The 20,800-nt window shown below is 41.8% G+C and overlaps 1 protein-coding gene across 2 annotated transcripts in view; it reads right to left on the bottom strand.

Annotated features, from left to right (window-relative positions):
- The window catches only part of zc3h3 (zinc finger CCCH-type containing 3), a 60,832-nt gene extending 41,291 nt beyond the window's left edge, over positions 1-19,541 (bottom strand). For both annotated transcript variants that reach the window (XR_002042827.2, XM_010749793.3), the window contains exons 1-3: positions 19,409-19,541; positions 16,030-17,518; positions 15,662-15,834 (exon numbers count right to left, since the gene is read on the bottom strand). Coding sequence is in view for 1 of the 2 variants with exons in the window: in XM_010749793.3 (XP_010748095.3) it covers positions 15,662-15,834; positions 16,030-17,518; positions 19,409-19,454 (1,708 nt within the window). In the remaining variant the exon portion in view is untranslated. The remainder of the gene's footprint in view (positions 1-15,661; positions 15,835-16,029; positions 17,519-19,408) is intronic.
- Positions 19,542-20,800: the final 1,259 nt, after the last annotated feature.

The following is a 20,800-nucleotide window of genomic DNA, read 5'->3' as shown; positions in this document are numbered from 1 at the left end:
TTCAACACATGTCGCTCCAAACAGGTCATATATATGTACAAACTCATTAAAGCAAGAATGCACTGAAAGTCAAGCCTTGATGTGAGAGCGATAAGTGAGGAAATAGCAGTATGGTAATCCTCTCCAAAATAGACCAGGGGTCATGAACCTTAAATATACAAGCTAAACTGTAAGAGAGTAGACATGCTTTAAAGTATCACATGCACGGATGCATACATGTGGGCAAAGGATGGGCTGCTGTAAACAAGAGGTGTGAGCAGGAGACCGTGATCTAAAGTTTCTGTGCAAGAACTGGAGACAGAAACAGGATGAAAGTATGTGACCTTTTAGTGTAGTCATAGTATTATGTAGTGATGGGAGTATAAACCTGTCATAAAGACATGAGACACGGTAGCTTCTGTCACTACCTGGACATCTCCGATGCTTCCGTCTCACTCTCTCGTTTCCTTCATTAAAGTGGCAAAAATGTCATTTTCTCTTAAAGCTAATGAGTTCTGTTTAAACCAAATAATTCTCCTTCACTTTTTTATTTGTTTTAGTTGTTTTTTTTAATACATTTTTAGACTTGCACATGTAAATGCTCATACATTAGGAGACGATAGCCGTGATTCCAAATTTCAAGGAATTCTTTAAAAGAAATGGATGAATGGTTATTTCTATCCAATACCGTTATGTAAATATTAGGACTTGGTTGACAAGATAAGCTTCAGGTGGAAAAAAAAACTCTCATTATGCTACATCACATTTTATGTTCTGTATTTACAATCGAGTCTATATTGTTAACGGCGGCTATTTGGCAATCAGTCCAGGATTACTGTCATCGAACGAGATGGTCAATGATATAAGCATGTGTCCTCACAGAGACAGAGTGAAGTATTTAACAGCTAAGCCCCCCAAAGACAGGACACAAATTAACCACACACACATACAGAGAAGCCCCCCCAACGGGAGACAAATTAACCACTTCCCACAGAGCAATTCACAAGGGAACCGGGGACAGTAAACGGCAAATGATCAATATTGCTTTCTTCGGGAGCGCCAACACAATATTAGCCCCACACCCGGATACATTTAACACAAACGGAACGGACAAGAACATGTGTCCAGGGGACTGTACATCAATCTTGTGCATGAATATAATATCAGGAGGCCCAGAAGAGGACAGTTTGATCCTGGAGTTCCTGGGTGACTGACAAAGTCTTTGTGGTTGTGAAGCTCCCACTTGTCCCATTGAGACAAGTGCCTTTCTACCCCCACACTCTCTCTCTTTTTTTTTTTACTCCTCTTTAACTCTGAAGCTACAATGACAGGAGACAAACTAGCCATTTCCCCCAGAGCAACTCACCGGGGACAGCAGAAAATGAACTGCCCCAGATCAATACTGTACTCTCTCTCTCTCACAGTCACTCTCTGCTCTCCTGCACAGACAAACGCAAAGCATGCCCCCCCCTTGAAAAAAAAAAAAAGACACTTTCAGATCTGAGTCAGAATTTCAGAATTTAAGTTACAACGTAATACACTGTGCTCAATAGCTCTGCTTCCATGAATAAACCAATTTACCCGGAGCGACGTGCCCACAAGTTAAAAGATCCACCCACAGAAGTGTAGAGGCAGAAAGAACGCTGCAGCCACGAGCTACAGAGTCATCACTGGGCAGCAGCGCCTGACATTAACACGGGAGAAATGATGATCGGGTAGTTCTGCACAGTGCTGCTGCTCCACAACATCTACATCTTGCTGTGTGTCCTGCTTTTTGAAATTTGCCAGTAGGATATGACATCCGACACTATCAAGCTCCTATGTTGCATGAGAAGTTTGTATTTGTCTTTTATGACTATTGTTGAAGCAGCTGTTGTAATGCGGTTACATCTATTTGCATGCCTGTTATGTGCTTTCATTATGCTGATTTTCAGTGTGCTTTGCTGTAGGCTCTTCTTACAAGTATATACTTTATCTCTTAACCTTAACCATTTGTTGAATAGAAAGTTAACCCGTGTGAAAAAAACAAACACACATGCTAAGCTAAGAGTCGACGTTTTTTGTTTTAAAGAAGCAAGCGGGGAGTTCTTTCTCATTTGTCAGCGAGCAATTCAAATGTTCAAAACTCACTCACTGATTAAAACTTTACTGCTGGAATGCATTTTGTTTTAACTGCTGGCAAAAAATCCAGATTTACATTTTCTTCCTTGGTAATCATCTTCCAAAGATTAATACAGTTAAGTGTCACGCTGAAGAAAGTAGACAGGATTCAATCGTTTTAGATGCCGACCAAAAGATGATCTCTGGAAATGCAGTGTGTGCATGCGTGCACACATGCAAATGAAAATGGATTTGGGGTTTTGACTGACAGGTTGCTTTAACACTGGTTGCTCAGGTTGCTGAGCCAGCAGTGGACATGTGCAGAGCCCCCTCTGCAGCTCATTGGCAGGAATGCACGTATGCGTCCATGTGCAGCTGTGTGTTTAAATGTGTGTGTGAGTCCTGAATCTGGCTGTACACCCTGACCCACTAACAGGTGAGTATAAATAGTACTGACCCCTGGTTCTGTGGTTTTCTTGCCAAGTCTCTGCTGGCCAAAGAAGAGGTGATGAAAATTCAGACCAGCGGCTTTCTCCAACCAGCGAGTGTTGTTGCAGTCTATTGACGTCCACTGTGAGATCACAGTCAAACCATCATCGCTGCCAGCAGACCAGTGCTGATAACCAAACCACCAGCCAGGCTTTAAATTAGAAACAGAGTAACTCATCATCAAGATATCAAATATTATATTTATTGAGGATAATTCTTACTTTTGTTCAGCTATGTAGCGTTGAAGTGATTAGCTGATTAAAGTGGATTGGAAAATTGTTAAAGCCATTTTAAAATCCAACCCCTAAATTGGGAGAACACGCTACTTTTCTCTGATTGATATCACTGTGAATTCAATATCTTTCAGTTTTGGACAGTTGGAATGACAAAAATAAGTCATTTGAAGGCTACTTAAAAAAAAAACGTTGATCACTTGCCGTACGGCCACGAAACAAATTGAAAATCTGATGCATGCAAGTCAAACTGCTGAATTTCCACATTGACTATAGGTGCCTGCAGATGCATTTGCTTCAGTTAAAATGGTTAATAAAAGAGATAACAGAGGCAAATATTTCTGTTCTGAATTGTAAATATCAGTATCTCACAAAATGTGTCACATGTATCATGTATGTTATGTAATATATGTCACAGCAGCCAAACGTACGGCACTGTGACTCATGGAACATTCAGCATCAGTCCATTCGACCAGTGTGCAGGGGTCAAAGTGTTGAGCCTCAATTACAACACCAAAGATGATGTGATGATGACAAATCCGTCATCATTGTTTTGGCACTGTAGAACCGGTTATTAATATCACAACCAAAGCCAATAGTCTGAGCTCTCCGCCTATCACTACTTACCCCACACTCTCCTTCTGCCTTTAATGCCAAGCCTGCTGGCATGACGGCTGCTGGAAACAACCACAGCTTCCAGCGCCGGAGTTGCCAAACCAAAGTGGTTACACCTCCACTACCACAGATGCCAATAGCGCTAACGCCGACTTACTGACAGTCGCAATGAAGCCACGGCACTACTGTAAATCATACTGGGTGTTTTAACTGAAAGTGAAGGAGGAAGTGAGCCACTTAATGCTGCAATCACGGTGGGTACGTGTGACGGATAAACACAGCCGCACAGTTAAACACAAACACACTTCCCCCAGCCCCACACACACGCACACACACAGAGTTGAGGACTCAATTACTCTGCTTCTGTTCAGAGCAAATCTCACTAATTAAATAGGTTAAGCATTAATTATTCAACCAGAGAGAGAGACCCTTGACGAGGGGGGAGGCGAAGAGGGTACTGAAGGAGCATGGGAAGGGGGTGATGGAGGGGGATGCAGCGCTCTTCTCAGGCTATAAAACAATCCACACCCAGCGCAGCTAATCAATACAGCCCTGCTGGAATTAGCAGTTATCTTAAAGCCCTTTAACAAGAGTGTGCTGACTGACAAACACAAGCAATCATCCATTATTAAATACCAAAACACAACCGAAGCTCAGTAGATGAGTTGGGTGGTGGTGGTGGACAGTTCAATGGGACAAGAAATGGTTTGAGTTTGTGTACAACATTCACTTTGTCCACTTTGTCCCTAATCCACTTTATTTGGAGGCAAAGTTATCACAGAAAAAAAAGAGTGTGTAACAATTCCTCATGAGCTTTGGTACAGAAAAACAAAGACAGTTTCAGTAATCATTTTACCGTTGACACCATCTTTGTTTTCTCATTCAAGTGGGTATGTCTATCCTGACCTGTAAGATGTGAACGTGTCTACCCGGTAGCTGTTGTCATGTCCATGTTGTACCGCAGATTCCTCAGAAGTGAGCTCCTTTAATGGCCATTGCAATCAGATTAGTTGATTCATTGGTCAACAGAAAAACAATCTGCCGAACATGAACTGGGTTCCTTCTCTTTGTCTTTTGTGATACTAAAGGGAATCTCTTTAGGTTTTGAACTATTAGTCAGACAAACCAAGAAAGAATTGCTTAATTAAGAAAATACCTGTCAGATTAATCAATAATGATCATAATTGTTGTTACTCCACCAACATTTGAACATGAACATCATCAGTTAAACTGATTTACTGACTTATTACAGATTACCCAAAAAATAATAGACCACAGACAGGATGAATCCTGCAGTGAGACTGTTTGAGAGTTTCTTGTAACAATTAAAAATATACTAATGGTGCCCCGTTAGTTAACCTGGCAGAGTGTGCACCCCATATATCAAGAAAAAAGTCCTTACCGCAGCAACATTAATGATGACATCGACTGTATCATGTTCTATGCCTGTACTGTAAAAAGAAGATTTGTTAGTGTGCTTTTTCTTTTCTTTTAAAGAGAAGAGAGAGGCTGACAGGACCAATCAATCATTCAGTTTACACCTGTCCATCATGCCTCTGCTGAAGAATCTGCTCCACATTTTTTCCCCAACACCGACAACATTATTCTTAATGGTTAAATCTGGGGAACACCTGTAGGGAGATCATGGTGGGCTTAAGAAGCCTGCCCTCTGCCTGCAAGCAAGGAGTTCATGGACATAAGGGAAAGTCGGGGCATTGAGCCGAGGGGTTTGCATGCCGATCATGACTGGAGGCACACAGTCAAATACCCAGGGAGGGGGCTGAGATAATGGACAAAACTTAACTTTCCCCATGGGAGGGACAAATACCCAAAGGAAAGACATGCAAGGAGGGGATGAGTGGTGACCGAAGAGGAAAGGAGGCACTGAGATGGGAGGAAAAAGAGTAGTAGGGACCCATGGGGGAGATAGTAGAGGGTCACTGAATAACTCAACAAGACCAGAATAGACCAGGGGGGGTCGGGTGTCCAGGCCGGTATGATGGAAATGGAAAGTTGGAATGGCTGAAAAAAAAAAAAAAAGAAAAGGAAAAAAAAGTCAAGAAGATAAAAGGGTTGGGTTTCTTCTCAGCCTGAGGCCTCGACCTGGAGTCTGGGGTTTGGATGGAGAGCCAGGTGGAGGGCATATGACTAAAAAGGGGGAAAGAAAGATGGAGACAAATGGAAAAGATGGATAAAAAAAATAAAAATAAAAAAAAGATAAGATGATAAGAAAAAAAGATAGAAACCATACAAGATTCACTAAAATTACAGGAATATGGCTCTTGGCCCCTATTTGGCTCCACCAACCTACTGAGACTTGCAGCCAAGACATTAATTAGAGGAATACGTTTAATCCCTGTGGACAGGGAGGAAGTAGAGAAATAAAGTGATGGTGTGGGTGAGCAATCATGGAATGTGACTGCAGAGAGAAGACCAGAAAGAAGAAGTGTAGAAAGCAAACTGTGGAGAGTACTGAAAACAGATTGTGCACCATGGTGGATGAACTTATGTGTGCTTAGAAAAATCTGAAGGCTGTCCGTCATCTTGACAGATTAACACTGAAGGCAATCTATTGTCATATTAAGTCATTCAGATGCAGCACTGTCAATAACCACATGAAGACCACCTGCAGTAAACCAGGCTGTACAGTTGGAGGTAAATGTGTTAATTAGACTAAAGTTTCGAGACTGCTCATTAACAAATTAAGATTAAAATGGGTAAAAATGCATGATGAGATTTTTACGACCCTGTCTGTCAAAATGATGGACAAGGAGAACATCTAACGCAACCTCTGGTGTGCGCTCATGTGACCTCTGCAGTGATGACACAACAACATACATCTAATGCCTGGACATCCCTGACCCCAGAATTTGGTCAACAAAGAGGAGAATATATCTACATTAACATTATGTGGTGATAGGACTTACACGTTGTCTAGCTGAGAGAAAGAAGCTGTGAATGCTTCCATTTCTGCAGAGATCATGATAACTTGCATCAGACATTAAAAAAAAATTGCAACTGATATCAGTTACATGGTCGCATTTAACTTTTTAAAGCCTTTAAAACCATAGATTCACATGTCAAGTATTTCTTAATATCATTTTATATTTATTATTAAATAAAGTTAGGGGGAAAAGTCTTAGTTAAGACAATCAAACTCTTTGATGTGGTTTGATACAATTTGGCAACAAAAACCAATAGCAAGTTAAATCTCATTTTGATATCAGTGTTTCTTTACTTTTTAAAATTTTTTCCCCCCAAAAAACAGCTGCAGACAACCAAAAACTGAACACATCGCTCAGTAAGTGAATGAGAAAATTTATTAGTTGATTGATTATTCCTCAGGGCCTCTAAGTTATCTACCATGAGTCTAAAATTGTCCCTACCAAAAAAGAAAAACAAAGTGTAGTCTGGACCAGAGGAACTGAAATTTAATCCACAGTTCAACTTTGGCTCTGTAAAACTAAAATACAGGTCAACCCCCTTAAAAAGAAGATTGCATTATGTGATTAAACTGTTCGGTACAATTTATAAACCTCCAAGAAATCCCCAACAAGCCCCTAAAGTCATAAACCACTACTCATGTCAACAGCCATGGCCAGTGCCCAAATAATCCTGCCCTGGCCATGACGACCAACCAGTGACCATCCCCACCAGTCACACAATCCCAGCTCTACCATGTGTCCGTGTGTGTGTGTGTGTGTGTGTGTGTGTGTGTGTGTGTGTGTGGTGGGGGGCATAATTAACATGCCGAGCGCTTCTCAGACTCTCTGCTCGTCTTCCCACGTAAGCACCAAACCCCCAATGATTATTATGGTAACACGTCAGTGTGTGCAGACATATGGAGGAGAGCTGGGGGAGATAAGGTTACTGTCATAGGGTCGGGGGGTAAAGTGGGCCGAGGGGGTGTGCAGTTATACCAGCATGCTCTCCAGCTGACAAAAGGTGAAGATTTATGGTGTGGTTCCTAACGGCCCCTGACTTTCTCCTCCCTGTTACCAGAACAGACAACAAAAACCAAACCACATACAACTGGCACAAGTTACTGAGAAAGAATAAACAGTTTCGATCCATGGAAGTTGACTTCAGTGGATTTTTAACAACTGTTGAAGGACCATTACAGTGTTTTTGAAAGTTTTGACCCATACTTTGTTCAGATTTCCTAGTGAAGGAGCCCTACCCTGCTGGAGGCAATGCCTGGGTAAATCTCAGGCACTGACATGCATGTCCACATAGTGAATGGTAATAGACTTGAGGCTTTTATATAGTGCTTGTCTAGCCTACCAACAACTCAAAGAGCTTTAAAACACATGCCAACATTGACTCATCACACACATTCATAAACTGATGGCAGAGGCTTCCATGCAAGGTGCCAAATTGCTCATCACGAGCGGTTAGCGATTCATACTCTCCAGAACAGCTGGGCATCGAATCGAGCTGGGAATCTTCCAAATACAAGACGAATCGGACGTGACCTTTATATCTATCGGTGTGACTGCAGGCATTTTGTTACCAAAACGACACTCTAAACATTTTGCATCCAGGACCAATTGGAAGAAGTTATTGCAAAAATAATATCTAATTTCTGAAGTTCATTCCTCAACCGAACGATTCACGACAGTTACTCTACCCTTATGTAGCCCAACTTGGTTTAGATCCTCTCTCTGAGGAAACCTGGCAACCGGTGACACCAGAAAGTGCAAAACTGTACCACGGCTTTGGGTCAGATTAGAGCCCTGAAAACACTGGTATAATCACAAACAACAGTCAAATAAAAATCATTACTTGAACTGTATAACTGTACTGTATATAACACACCCACAGACTGTATTCAGAACACAGCAACACCTCCTACCCCAGCCAAGCCATTTACCATTAAATGACACAGGCATGGCCTGCCATGTGTTCTCAAATAATTAGTAAGGCTCTGCCTGCGTCCTGTTAGGTTTCTGATTTATTCAGACAGGTTGGCACATGGGCCACTCCTTTGGATACCAAGAAAACATTTACCTCCTTAACTGGGAAGGAGTCACACTCATCTCAGGCTAAAGTTTCTGGGCTCAATAGTATTGATTACACATTTCAACACATGCCGTTCATCCCCTCCTCACAGATGCATAGGCTAGAAACACCCCCTCATGACAGCAAATAGCACTCTGACCTTAGAGTTCTGTCAAAAAAGACTGTGGGAACATCTAGAACACACCATAAGACGGATACTTCTCGAAGAAAATACATAGAACTGTTGAGCAATTTGAAACCTTTTCAACATAAAGGTTATGCAGTCATTTGAACAGGTTTAGCGATGTGTTATGTTTGTGACTCTTTGTGTGTCCTTGAGGCCAGTGAGGTCTGTTTGCATGTTGATCTCAAATGAGTCACAACTTTAATTATGGCCAGTTGACAGTTTGATGAGAGTCGGCAGCAAGGAGGAGGGGTCTTGCAACACAGACGAGGAGGGGTTATTCATGTGGACATACTGTAGAGATACAGGCGTCTGAAGACTGGCATGTGTGGTTCCATGGGTCCTGAGAGGTTAATCAAAATGCCAAATGTGACTGTTCATCGGGGCAGAGAGCTAAACTGAGCCCGTTCTGCCAAGACATGACAAGAGAAACTGAATCATATAAGCAACCAAAAGAGACATTCAGCTGATCTATAGGCACAAACATAACATGCTCACTCCTTCGAAATGCTAAAAACAAACATGGAAAACAACAAAAAACCCTTACAGCTCTCCTTCTCTGTCTGCAATGGCAACAGCAGCTCTTGCCTAAAATCATTATGGCAATGTAACAGTTCTGGAGGTGTGACAAATGGTGACAGTTATAAAAAGAAAAAGGAAGAGAGAGAAAACCACAGACAGAGACGGACGGAAAGAGAAGACAGAGGTCCACCTGTTTGACACAGAGAGCCTGAGAAAGTGCAGAGGAATGAGCAGAATGCCAGTGTGTGCACGGCTGTGTGTGTCTGTGCATTAGGCTGAGGTCCACACAGTGCAAATGTGTGTGTGTGTATGTGTGTCGTCCAACTGATGATACTATGGGAGCACTGGGGAATGGCATTCAGGGAACGGTATGTAAAAAAGCAGCTGATGGGAGAATTGTACACACACATACACACTCACAAACAAACTATTAAAATCATTTGTCCAATAAAAAGTACTTGGGAAGATCAGCGTACACATACATTAGATATAGAATGACGCCTGCAGTATGCGCATAGCGGCACCAGCTGTGCGTCGAGATGTCCAAACAAACAAACAGTGAGTTAATATCCTTTCTGTGTGTGTGTGTTTGTGTGTGTGTGTGGACATGAAACATTGGGGGGGGTCAGTGAGAGGAGAGAGCAGGACAAGTGGCTGCGGTGTGAAGGAAAAGTGGGAGAAACTGGAGCAAGTGTGAACCAGAGAGTGATGCAAATAAACAAACAGAAATAAACAAACGTGCGTCATGCCAAGTTGAAGTCCAAAAAGGACAGGCTGAGCTCGAGAGACTGGCGTCCAAAGACTAAAAATGGCTAAAAATACATCCTTAAACCAAAAACAATTTTCTTACTTTCTGGACAATAACACTAAGAAACAAGGTTTTTATTCACTCTCAAAGTAGTTAAGGTTTTAGCATATAAATGATAACCTAGTAAGACTACTAATAATACTCTAAGGATCAGATTAGCAGTCTTCGGGGAAGACCAAGACGAGACAGAGCATCTGGACAACTCAGACTGCAAGGAAGTAATTTGGCAGACAGTGGAGTTGAATGTAGACAAATTGGTTTGTACAGAGAGAAGTGCAAAAACAAGATTCCTCTGTGGAATTTATTGTTCATCTAAATGTTTCTTTCCTTCATGATCAATAATGCACTCACATTCACACCTAAACATCAAATTCATGGACTATTCAAGAACTTTCCAAGTGCAATTCCCTCAAACTCAAGGACCCAGCGTGGCCTAGTTTGGCCATGGAGAATGCATGAGGTCATATTTAACTAGCCAGTCTTTGGTGAACCACGAGTCCTCAGATTTACATTTCCCAGGAACAGCTAAAGATTTGCGTTCTCGCTTGCTCCCGTTTTACTTGCATCATTCCACTTCAGTCACTTATGCATGCACCCGACCGCTGAACTTTCAAGGCAGGTGGTGAATGAAATGACGAAGAGACACAAGCAGACAGTTGAACGTTGCCCATTTACTTATGCAATGGCCAGATGGTCGTTTCATTGAAGGAGTATTCCTTTAAATATCAATTAGCATGTTCGGAAATGATTGTTTTCCAGAAGAGTTTACTACACTCAGAAATACAGCGCTGGCAGATCCTGATGAGAGGACATGCAAGAAGCAGCAACAATGAAGGCTGTTCAGTCACGTGTTCGATGCTGCCGGCGTGAGATGCTCTTTAGTACACACAACATCACTGCTGCAATCAGCAAATGGCTTGAAATGGAAGTCTGTTCTGAAGCGGGCAAATCAACATTTTCTTAAAGAGCACCTTTCTAACGAGGTCTTAAAACAGCGGTAAGCGAACCTTTTTACTCTGTAACTGGTCAACAGGTACTTCTGAATGAGACTGGAGGCCCTGTGGTAGGAAACAAACTCATTTCATTCATGAATAAAAAACTAAATAGTAACGTGTCTTTGTCCATTTTGTAATGATGAATGAATCACATCTTTGTCGATGACTACAATCTCACTATAAACACATTAGTCAAAGGTGCCTTTGGTCTGTGCGGTTGAAACGTAATACACAAGTAAATTCAGTTCATTCATTCATGACTAAATAAGTGCTCTGATCACTACTCAACACAGGACGTTCTACTTTATTAAGAACTTGATACTGGACTCTGAAAAATGGTCTCCCGAGCTCCTCGAATTGTTACACAGGTTGGCAAGGTTGTTGATATTATCCCAATTATGTTCGAATGTACCCGTACACACCGATCACCAGAGAAATGTCAGAGAGAGCACGGCCTCGATGCAGAGCAGCACGCGTGATTTATGGGTGAAATAAATGGGACCACTGTAGGCCCGGTAACAGGATCCCCCAAGAGGAGGGGCGAGGAGGTGGCGAGAAAGGTGGCACCACTGTAACTGTGAGAGAGACCTCCTACTACAACAACACACAAACTGGTCAACAGTCTGACCCGTGTGATGATTTACATAAACAGCTGAGAACCAGCCGAGAAGTCAAACCAGTTGTAAAGTCCACTTGTAAATACTAACTCAGAGTAATAAGAGAGAATTAGACGGCATTAGTCTGACTGTTTTCATGAGTTTTATCCATCAGACACAATCCTACAACTCTACAAAGTCCTTACAGCAATAATTCATTCACCCCATCTTGACAGTCACCATATTACACACAGTTACAAAATAATCCACCAGGAAAGTAAGCTTGAACATTTCTGATCAAAATCAACAGCACTATCATTAACATAAACTACTCAAGGCAAGAACAGAGACGGATGTTACATTTATTTCCAAAAACTCTTCGATCTAAAAACCACAGAGCTTTTTCACTGGCAACTCAACTGTATTTCCTGTAAGGCCATGTGCTTTTTTCAAGTAAAAACCTCTGTGAGGTGAAGCCAGAGCACAGTCCAATTCTCCTTCATTCATTATTTTGTTGGACAGTTGGCTTGAACTGTACTTTATTTTGTTTAGTCGATCCTCTAGATCCTCGTCTCTCTAAGCCACACATAATCCCTCAAATGTTTCAATTAAATTTAGTTATTTTATAGCTTTTTTCTCTATATCCTAACCTGTGCAGGTAGCTGTGATAGTATATACCGGTAAGTAAATATGCCATTCTTTTCTCTCTTTGTAGTAAAAGTTCAAGTATAGAAAAAAGAAAAATTAGGGTTTCAACTGATGATTATTTTCATTATCGATTTATCCGACGATCATTTTTTCAAATCATTATAGTCATCAGTATGCTGAAAAATGTTGATCAGTGCCTCCTGAAGCACAAGGCGACATTCTCAAATGTCTCGTTTTGTCCACAACCCAAAGATATTCAGTTTACTGTCACAGAGGACTAAAGAATACAAAGATTATCACAAAAAAAAGACTCAAAACAATTAATCCATTATTAAAATAGCTGGCAATTAATAACACAGATGGCTTGACTAATCATTATTTAGTTGATCTGAGGTCAAATAAAAGATGTGAAGTCACCTTGTAACAGACATTGTCACTGAGATTTTAGTCATCAGCTGACTACCCAATAATGAAAATAATTATTTACAGCTAGGAGTTACTTACTCCAGTATCTTCATTTGCTGATGTTCATTTTACGTTAGCTCTTCAAATTTTATTTATTCTGGAAGTGATTTAAGAATCCAGATGAACTCTCATGACATTAAGTTCACACCTAGACTAAGATTATACAGAAAATGCCTGCAGTCTGCATGGTGATATACAGCGCTGGGCTTTAAAAAAAAAAGTCACGAGGCGTATTAGCAGAGCAGCGAAGACAGCCCCAGAGAGGAAAAAAAAAGACTGAACGAGAGACTGGATGAGAGATGGTGAGGGAGGAGAGAAAGTGGAGTGAGATAGAGACCTAAAACGCTCCAGAAGTCAGTCACATGGGGCCCGAAGCCGCACGGCTCAGCACTCTTCCTCTCTGTGTTCTGTCCGTTCCTGACATTTATCTGCTTTATTAGATTATCTGGGCTACATGGCTGTCTTCAGGCACATGCAAGCACACACGCTTAGATATATACATATAAGATAGATATATTCATTCACACACACCCCTCTCAATTCATTACAGCCCTTAACTGCTTACTTAGGTTTATGCCCTCTTTAAATTAAACCACAGATATCGAAGGACCTCAGGAAACGCCCGCCATGGCGAGGGGAGGCTAAAGCTGGCCATTGAGGAGGAAATTAAGACACATTGTTTGCGAGTGTATTATCATGCATGTGTGAGTGGTCATAAGGTTGTTTTTAACGGGCTCATCTATAGGGACTCTGCTTCCCATCATTAGTAATTCAATTTGCTCTTTATTAGCAGCTCTTATCGGAGGCACAGACGGCTACGAGCAGCTTTCCTCACTCCATCTTCCTCTGTGTTCACCCCTGCTCCACCTTTCCTGTGTCTCTGATTCTGTATGCCCATCTTTAATTAGAGATGCATGTGTTCCTGCTGTAAGGCTATTCGGGTTCTCCACATGACATGAGACCCACGGAGGAATGATGAAGGAGGAAGGGGAAGGAGGAGGTGTAGAAGGTGTGAGAAAAGACGCATAAAGTTAAGGAATCCGAAAAAGAGAGGCAGACTGATAGACACAGAGCCATGGGGACGAATAAAGCCTAATGTTAATAGTGATGGCTTTTCTAATGTCTTCTGACTCCATTGAGTATGGGAGATTACACCAAGATGGGCATGAGGCGTGTAGGGTACACGCAGAATGACCGGAGGGTTGGAGGGGCAAGAGGATGGAGGGAGGTGGAGAGAGAGAGAGAGGGAGGGGGGGCTGTAAAAACAATGATTGCTTTCCATCAGGTTAGGCCTATATTCTACAGTTCGTTAAAACAATCCAATTTGCAAAAGGATAATTATGCATTAGCTCCTTTTTATCTACTGGAGGGAGAGTGGTGCCAGGGCTTGATAGCAGTGGCGCTGCCTGCCTCCACCTCTGCAAATTACCCGCTATCGGCACTTGTTCGCCATCACGGCTGAATTGGGCAATCAATTAACCTCCCCCCTCCTCCTCTTATAGTCTGCCTGTAAGCCTCTCTAGTGACAGCGAGCAACACAAAGCCCCAACAAGGACTACACGGATGTGAGCTGCTGCCCTCTACTGGAGACGGCTGGAACGGCTGCTGTCAGAGCTACAACTGAAGGGCCAATTTATTTATTCCGGAGTACATAACAATTATAAAAAGGAGGCTTCCTGTATGTAGTGTATTCGCACTAAAAGAATTGGTGTGCTGCTTAGATTTACTTGGAGGATGGAAGTAAAAACTGCTGCAGGAAGATTTTGGAAAACTAAAATAAGCCTTAAATCTCAAACACATAGTTTTCTCTTTGTGAATTACAATTGGTGGTGTAATTTGCAGATTGACTGAACTGTCAGTAGGCGTACTACATCATTTCCCCTCAGCATACAGTGATTCCTCGTGAACCAACTACAAAAACAATGTATTACGGCAATTAGAGGGGAGACGGGTGGTGCAAGACTAACACAAGCATCGAAGAGCATCGTGGTGCCAAAGTTGAAAGAAGGGCAATAAACTAAGAACCAAAGAACCACGTGAGAATCCTCTCAAGCCTCCACAGATTCTCTTGGCATGTTCAATTTGCTGTAAATAAAACCACAATCAATAGAAAGTGTAACTCAAAAGACTCTTTGTTTGACCCGAAGAGCTCTGCGATGACGAATCAGCCCACTAAGTGCATGTTTGACATCTTCTGTGCTGACTTCGCTGCATAAAACACAGTGACACGTGGGGATGTTTTGGGGTGTGACTGGCAGATATAAAGAGGTTGTATCACATTAACAATTATGACAGAAAAGCCAATCTCCCAGATGGTAACACTGAGTTTTATTCAGTTTTTAAGAGCTAAAATTCTAAAAACAGACATAAAATAAAAGAATGGAGCAAACAACATCTCAGAAGAGAGAACAGAAGAGTCATGAAGTGGCATATCTAGTGTGAATCGCTGAAAGATGTAAATAGTGACACACAAAACAAGTGGAAGCAATGATTCTGTGTAATTACAGAAAGTACAAACCTGCCATCTTTGCAGAATACCTATGACCATTTAAATTCAGAAGACTATACCTAATTGGCAATACAAATTAGTAATACACCAAACATCAGACTAATTGTGACCACCTTGTTCCTAGTTATGTTACAGGATCTTGTCTGATGATGTAAGGTTGTCATAGCACCACCAAATGGCTGTAGGATGTAATTCCAACTCACTAACTGGTTGTTGGAAACTTTAGCTGCCGTCAGTCAGTCATACTAAATTAGGCTTAAGGACTGATCAGAAACATGGTTCTAGCGTTTATACTAGAAGACCACAGACAACAAAGTTGTACCAAAACTAGCCAGATTAGATTTGCTCTCTCTTAATCACGTACTGTTGTTTTGCAGGGATAAGCATGTGGTGGTTAACTGCTCATTAGTCAAAAACTGCTCTTCATGAACGGAACAAAGCAAACAACGATACTCCATTGTACTATCGTCCGTAGTGTGTGTGTGTGTGTGTGTGTGTGTGTGTGTGTGTTCCTTACTTGTCCTTGAGAAGGTGGTGGAGAGCCTCCTCAATTTGTGTCTACCAAAAGACACAAGCTCCCTGGAGGATGTCCTCCTAACGCCTATGGGACTTCGGGTGGAGCTGTGTATCCGGCTCCGTGGGGAGTACTTTACTGCTGATGGGCTGATCCCCTTCTCTGACCCACCACAACTGTGGCCACAGGAGAGAGGGCAAAAGAAAACAGTGGAATCAGTGATACACTTGAGGCTACTTTTAAACAAATGATCGAGAAAATCTATTTTCTTTGTTGTACAGACAATAGTCTGCGTGCTTTGCTGCCACCTTCTGGCAGAATTAAGACCTTGAAGTAAATGCACAGATCATGTGTATGTTGCCATTGCTTACCTATTAGCAGGCTTCCTAATTATTTTCATCCTGCTGCGGAGCTTGAACCCACCAGGGGAAGAGGAGGGTGTAAGGGAGGTACGTTGGGTTACAGATGGGGAACCAACAAGACCTCCTTTCACTGCTTTGCTGCTTTTTTCTGACGTCCAGTGGAAGGCAGATCTACGGCGGGCTGCTCCTCCTGTCAGTCCTGCAGAGGTACTCTGACCTCCAGCCTTCCAACGGTAGCGGCTACTCAGTGAGGAGCTGTTAGGGGAACCGGCAGTTCCCTTTTTTATCTTAGCAGAGGGAGCAGAGGCTGCTTTGAGTTTCTTGGTGGCCTCTCCCTTCTCCAGAGCTCTCTGGGAAAGAGTGAGGGCTTTGGGCGAGAGCAATTTTCGAGATATTTTAGCTTGAGCTCCAGCAGAGGAGGAGACCCATTTGTACTTGGAGGTCTTGGGGGCTACAGTGACTGGACTTAGCTTCCGAGGTAACTTCTTGGCGGGGGTTCTCTTATTGGCAGCGAATAAGGGGGAGCTTCCTGTGGCACCTCCAGTTTTTGAGACTGACGCTGGGGCAACAGCCACAGCTTTACCTGTGGGCGAGGACATGGAACTGGCTTGTGTAGGCTCCACTCCACCCACATTCTGGCTCTTTACCCAAGTGAACTTGGATTTTTTTGGAAAAGATGCACTGACTTGGCCCTGGCTGGTGTGAGATGTGGGGTTAATGGAAGCTTGTTTTAATACTTTAGAGGCAGCAGAGAGAGATGGTCCGGTATTACCAGCAGTGAGAATAACTGGAGTTGTTGTATTAACAGTCTGTTTGATTTCAGTGCTGGTTTTGCTTGTCAGGGAAGGTTTGCTCTGTAAACTGGTTGAGGAGTTGGCCTTAACTGAAGAGGAGACTTCTGAGGGAGCACTGACTTTCTTTCCTGGCAGGACTTCATGGCTGCTTTCAGACTTCTTCTGAACTTCTTGAGTCTGTCTGTGAAACGTTCTATGTTGCATACTAGTGCCCGCAGAGCTTGAATGTCCTTTTCCATCTTCATGCTGAGACACAGACGTCCCTGTTTTTCTCAGAGCCGAGTCTGTGTGTTTTTTCTCTGTTGCAGCTCCCCCAATCCCCAATGTGATGCTGCTGACATGTCCTTCTCTCTTCTGTGGAGAGATCCCTGATGATAAATTGGCAGTTCTTTCACTCTCCTCTCCTCTGCTGTGGCTGGGCAGTGAGGCGCTGTTAGATATACTGTGGGAACTAGACTGATGAACAAAGGAGGTGGTAGAAGCTGAGGGACGTCCATGGGAGGATTGAGGATTCTTGTTTTTCAGAGAGTATGTTTTCCTCCAGCTTGCGTGGCTCTGAGGAGCATATATTCTCCCTCGGGAGCTGTGAGGATGGATGAAAGATGTGCTGTGAACTCTGGCTGATGTCGGCGCTTCTGGCTGACGCTGCTCAACTCCTGAAAATGGTGTGTCGCCATGGACGCTCTTATGTTCATTGATGAGATCTGGAAATTTGAAAAGAATAAAAACAGTTATTTTGTTGTACAATCACTTCCAGGCTGATAAACAATATTAAGATACCAGAAACCACACAAAGAAGTTGTTTTACATAACAAAAAAACATCTCTACAGCAACATTTTTACAATCAGTGTCTAGATAATCCACAACGAACTGAAGACAGGTGAAACATTATTGGAAAAGTTGAGAAATCTAGCAAATCTGGATGCTTCGTGTTATGGAATTTTCTATCCTTAGGTGTCCTTAGGTGCCAGCCTATCTCAACACTGTGATGGAGACCTAATGTTGCCTTCCTAGATGTAACAGAAAGCTTGCTATTGACGTTTCTTTAACATAAACAGAGAACAGTGTCTCCAGACTAGAATGTGCTGACGGTAACGCTTCTCTTTGACTAAATCTGGGTGTATATTATTTGTGGTGTTATCTGTAGGGGTTTAAAGTCTGACCATTGAGATCGACTCAGGCACTTCTGATGAACTTTGAGAGTGTCTCTAATCCTCCTTCACCAAGCGTCAATAAATAATACAGCATAAGACATCAGAGGCTCCTGAACACTTTCTTCCCTCCTGACACCACCATTGACCTTTGAGTTCAGCAATTTCTCCACAATGTTTAGCTGTATAGTTGTTTTAATTCATGCTCTATCTTTTCGTATCCATCATTCAGTGACTGTTGTCTGTAGGCAAAACTGCCATTAAAGTGTGTTCTACTGTCATTACCTAAATATATTCATCATTTGTCTCTGCAGACTTCCAGACTCTTTCTTGTAGATACTAAGTATCATGGAATTTTCTATCCTTAGGTAACACAAGGTCACGTGTGGGCCTTGAGGTCCTCTGCAGTATTAGTTGTTTGGCTTTGACTAGGTGCCAGTCTATCTCAACACTGTGGTGGCCAGGGTCAAAGAGACCTGTTGCTGCCTTCCTAGACATAATAGATATCTTGCTGTTGGCGTTCCAATCTGCGTAAACAAACATCTGTGTCTCCAGACTAGAATATGCTGACAATAACACCTGCATGGGTTAATTCTGGGCGTGTAGTATTTGTGGTGTTATCTTTGGATTTAAAGTCTATCCACCAGCACGAGTTCGGCAGAATGTGAGACCGACTCAGGCACTTCTGATGAACTTTGAGAGTGTCTCTAATTCTCCTTGGCCAAGCGTCAATAAATAATACAGCATAAGACATCAGAGGCTCCTGAACACTTCCTTCCTTCCTGACCTCACCGCTGACCTTTGACTTCAGCAATTTCTCCACAATGTTTTAATTCATGCTCTACCTTTCCGTATCCATCATTCAGTGACTGTTAAAGTCTGTCCTACTGTCATTACTTAAATATATATTTATCATTTGTCTCTGCAGACTCTTTCTTGTAGATACTAAAGGAGCACTGAGGCTGCTCTGGTGGACCTTACACTTTTATTTGTCACCCACCAGTATCAAGTCTTCGTCTACCTTTCACTTACTACGCCAGACACAAGTAAAAAAAAAAAATAGTGTTGTAACTTTCCGTTACACGTTACAGCTGAACAGACAGTTGACGGTTAACGGTGAACTATTAAACCTGTTGACAGCTTAAACAGCTAACTACAGTAGTTATTAACGTCCAGTAAAATAACAAAACAAACATAACACAGCACATTCACCGACGCTACTCTACCTTACAGTATATTATAACGGATAAAGTCAGATTTGGACACCAACGTCTCTCTTTTTTTTTAGACGTTAGTTTGAGCTAACTGACCGTTAACGTCCGTTTGTCTAAAATATTTAAAAAGCGCGGGCTTCACATTCATACGACAGCTCTGGATTTAAACTGCGTCACATCTTTCGCTCTCGGACAAAGTGTCCGCGTTGAATAAAAGCGTGTTTTTACTTTGCAGCAGCTCGATCTCTCTCTTCAGAGCTTCTCGCTCCTCCATGTTGTTTACAACCGACTGGCTTCGTCATCCGGTGGCGACGAGAAAAGAAATAGGGGGGCTTCCAGGATGATGCGTGATGCGTTTTGTCCAATCACAGAGCGCGGTTTATCTGGTTTATACTAATGTTTTGTCCAATCAGAGAACGCGGTTTATCTGGTTTATACTAATGTTTTGTCCAATCACAGAGCGCGGTTTATCTGGTTTATACTAATGTTTTGTCCAATCACAGAACGCGGTTTATCTGGTTTGATACGAATGTTTTGTCCAATCACAGACGCGCGCGTTTATCTGGTTTATACTAATGTTTTGTCCAATCACAGAACGCGGTTTATCTGATTATGTGGCTGTTTCAGCCCCCAGCTTTGTCTCACAGGCTGATTAATAATTTGAGCAACAAATCAATTACATACCAGTGGGGAAAAAAAAAAATTCTGTGGTTTTATTTACCAGTAATAATGAGTATGATGTTATGGACACTACATATAAAAAAATAAATAAAAATAAATAAATAAATAATAATAAAGAACGACCGAACAGAAAAAAAGAAGAAAGACAAAAAAAGAAAGAAAGAAAGAACAAGAAGAAGAAGTATGTATAGTATTGTAACAAAAATATGTTCCACCTGGGAGTATTTCTGATTCAGATTCTGATATATATATATAATATATAATATTATATATTATATATATATATATTATATATATAATCTATATCTATATCTCTCGAATCTCTATCTTGCCATGGCGCATCGAGGCAGTGATTAAGGCAAAGGGATTCCCAACCAAGTATTTAACACTGACATATCATTTAGAAAGTACCATATTTTGACTGATTTGATAAGATCCTAATTTCCTTTCTGCAAAGACTGAGAAGTAAATGGTGATTTCTTCACAGTATTCTAATTTTTTGAATTCCTGTTTGCATGTTTTTTTCTGAGCTGGAAGCCCAAAATATGTAAAAACAAAACAAAACAAAAACAAATAAATACTTGAAATCGTTTAAATTGTGGGCCCTGAATCTATAATCTAATGAGTAAACTTATGTTTCATGTTTTTATGTTATGTTTGCACCTACCTATCATGTCCCGTGTCTTTTAAACAAACTACTTATGTCTATATCTGTATGCACAATTGAGAACACAGTGAACCAGAGTCAAATTCCTTGTGTGTGTACACACACCTGACCAATGAAGTGATTCTGATTCTGATATCATGAAAAAATAATAACAGTGCTTGTTTAGACAGTTTCTTTCTGTCAGAAACTGTCCTCAGCTCAGCTATAGACTATCTAGAGAAATCAGTGCAACTATTTCCGAGAGGGTAAGTTGTGTAATTTTTGATGTCACG

This window comes from Larimichthys crocea, chromosome XVII, assembly GCF_000972845.2.
Source record: "Larimichthys crocea isolate SSNF chromosome XVII, L_crocea_2.0, whole genome shotgun sequence".
Taxonomy (NCBI): domain Eukaryota; kingdom Metazoa; phylum Chordata; class Actinopteri; family Sciaenidae; genus Larimichthys; species Larimichthys crocea.
The sequence above is the reverse complement of the archived record's forward strand: the minus strand, read 5'-3'. Positions and strand labels throughout refer to the sequence as shown.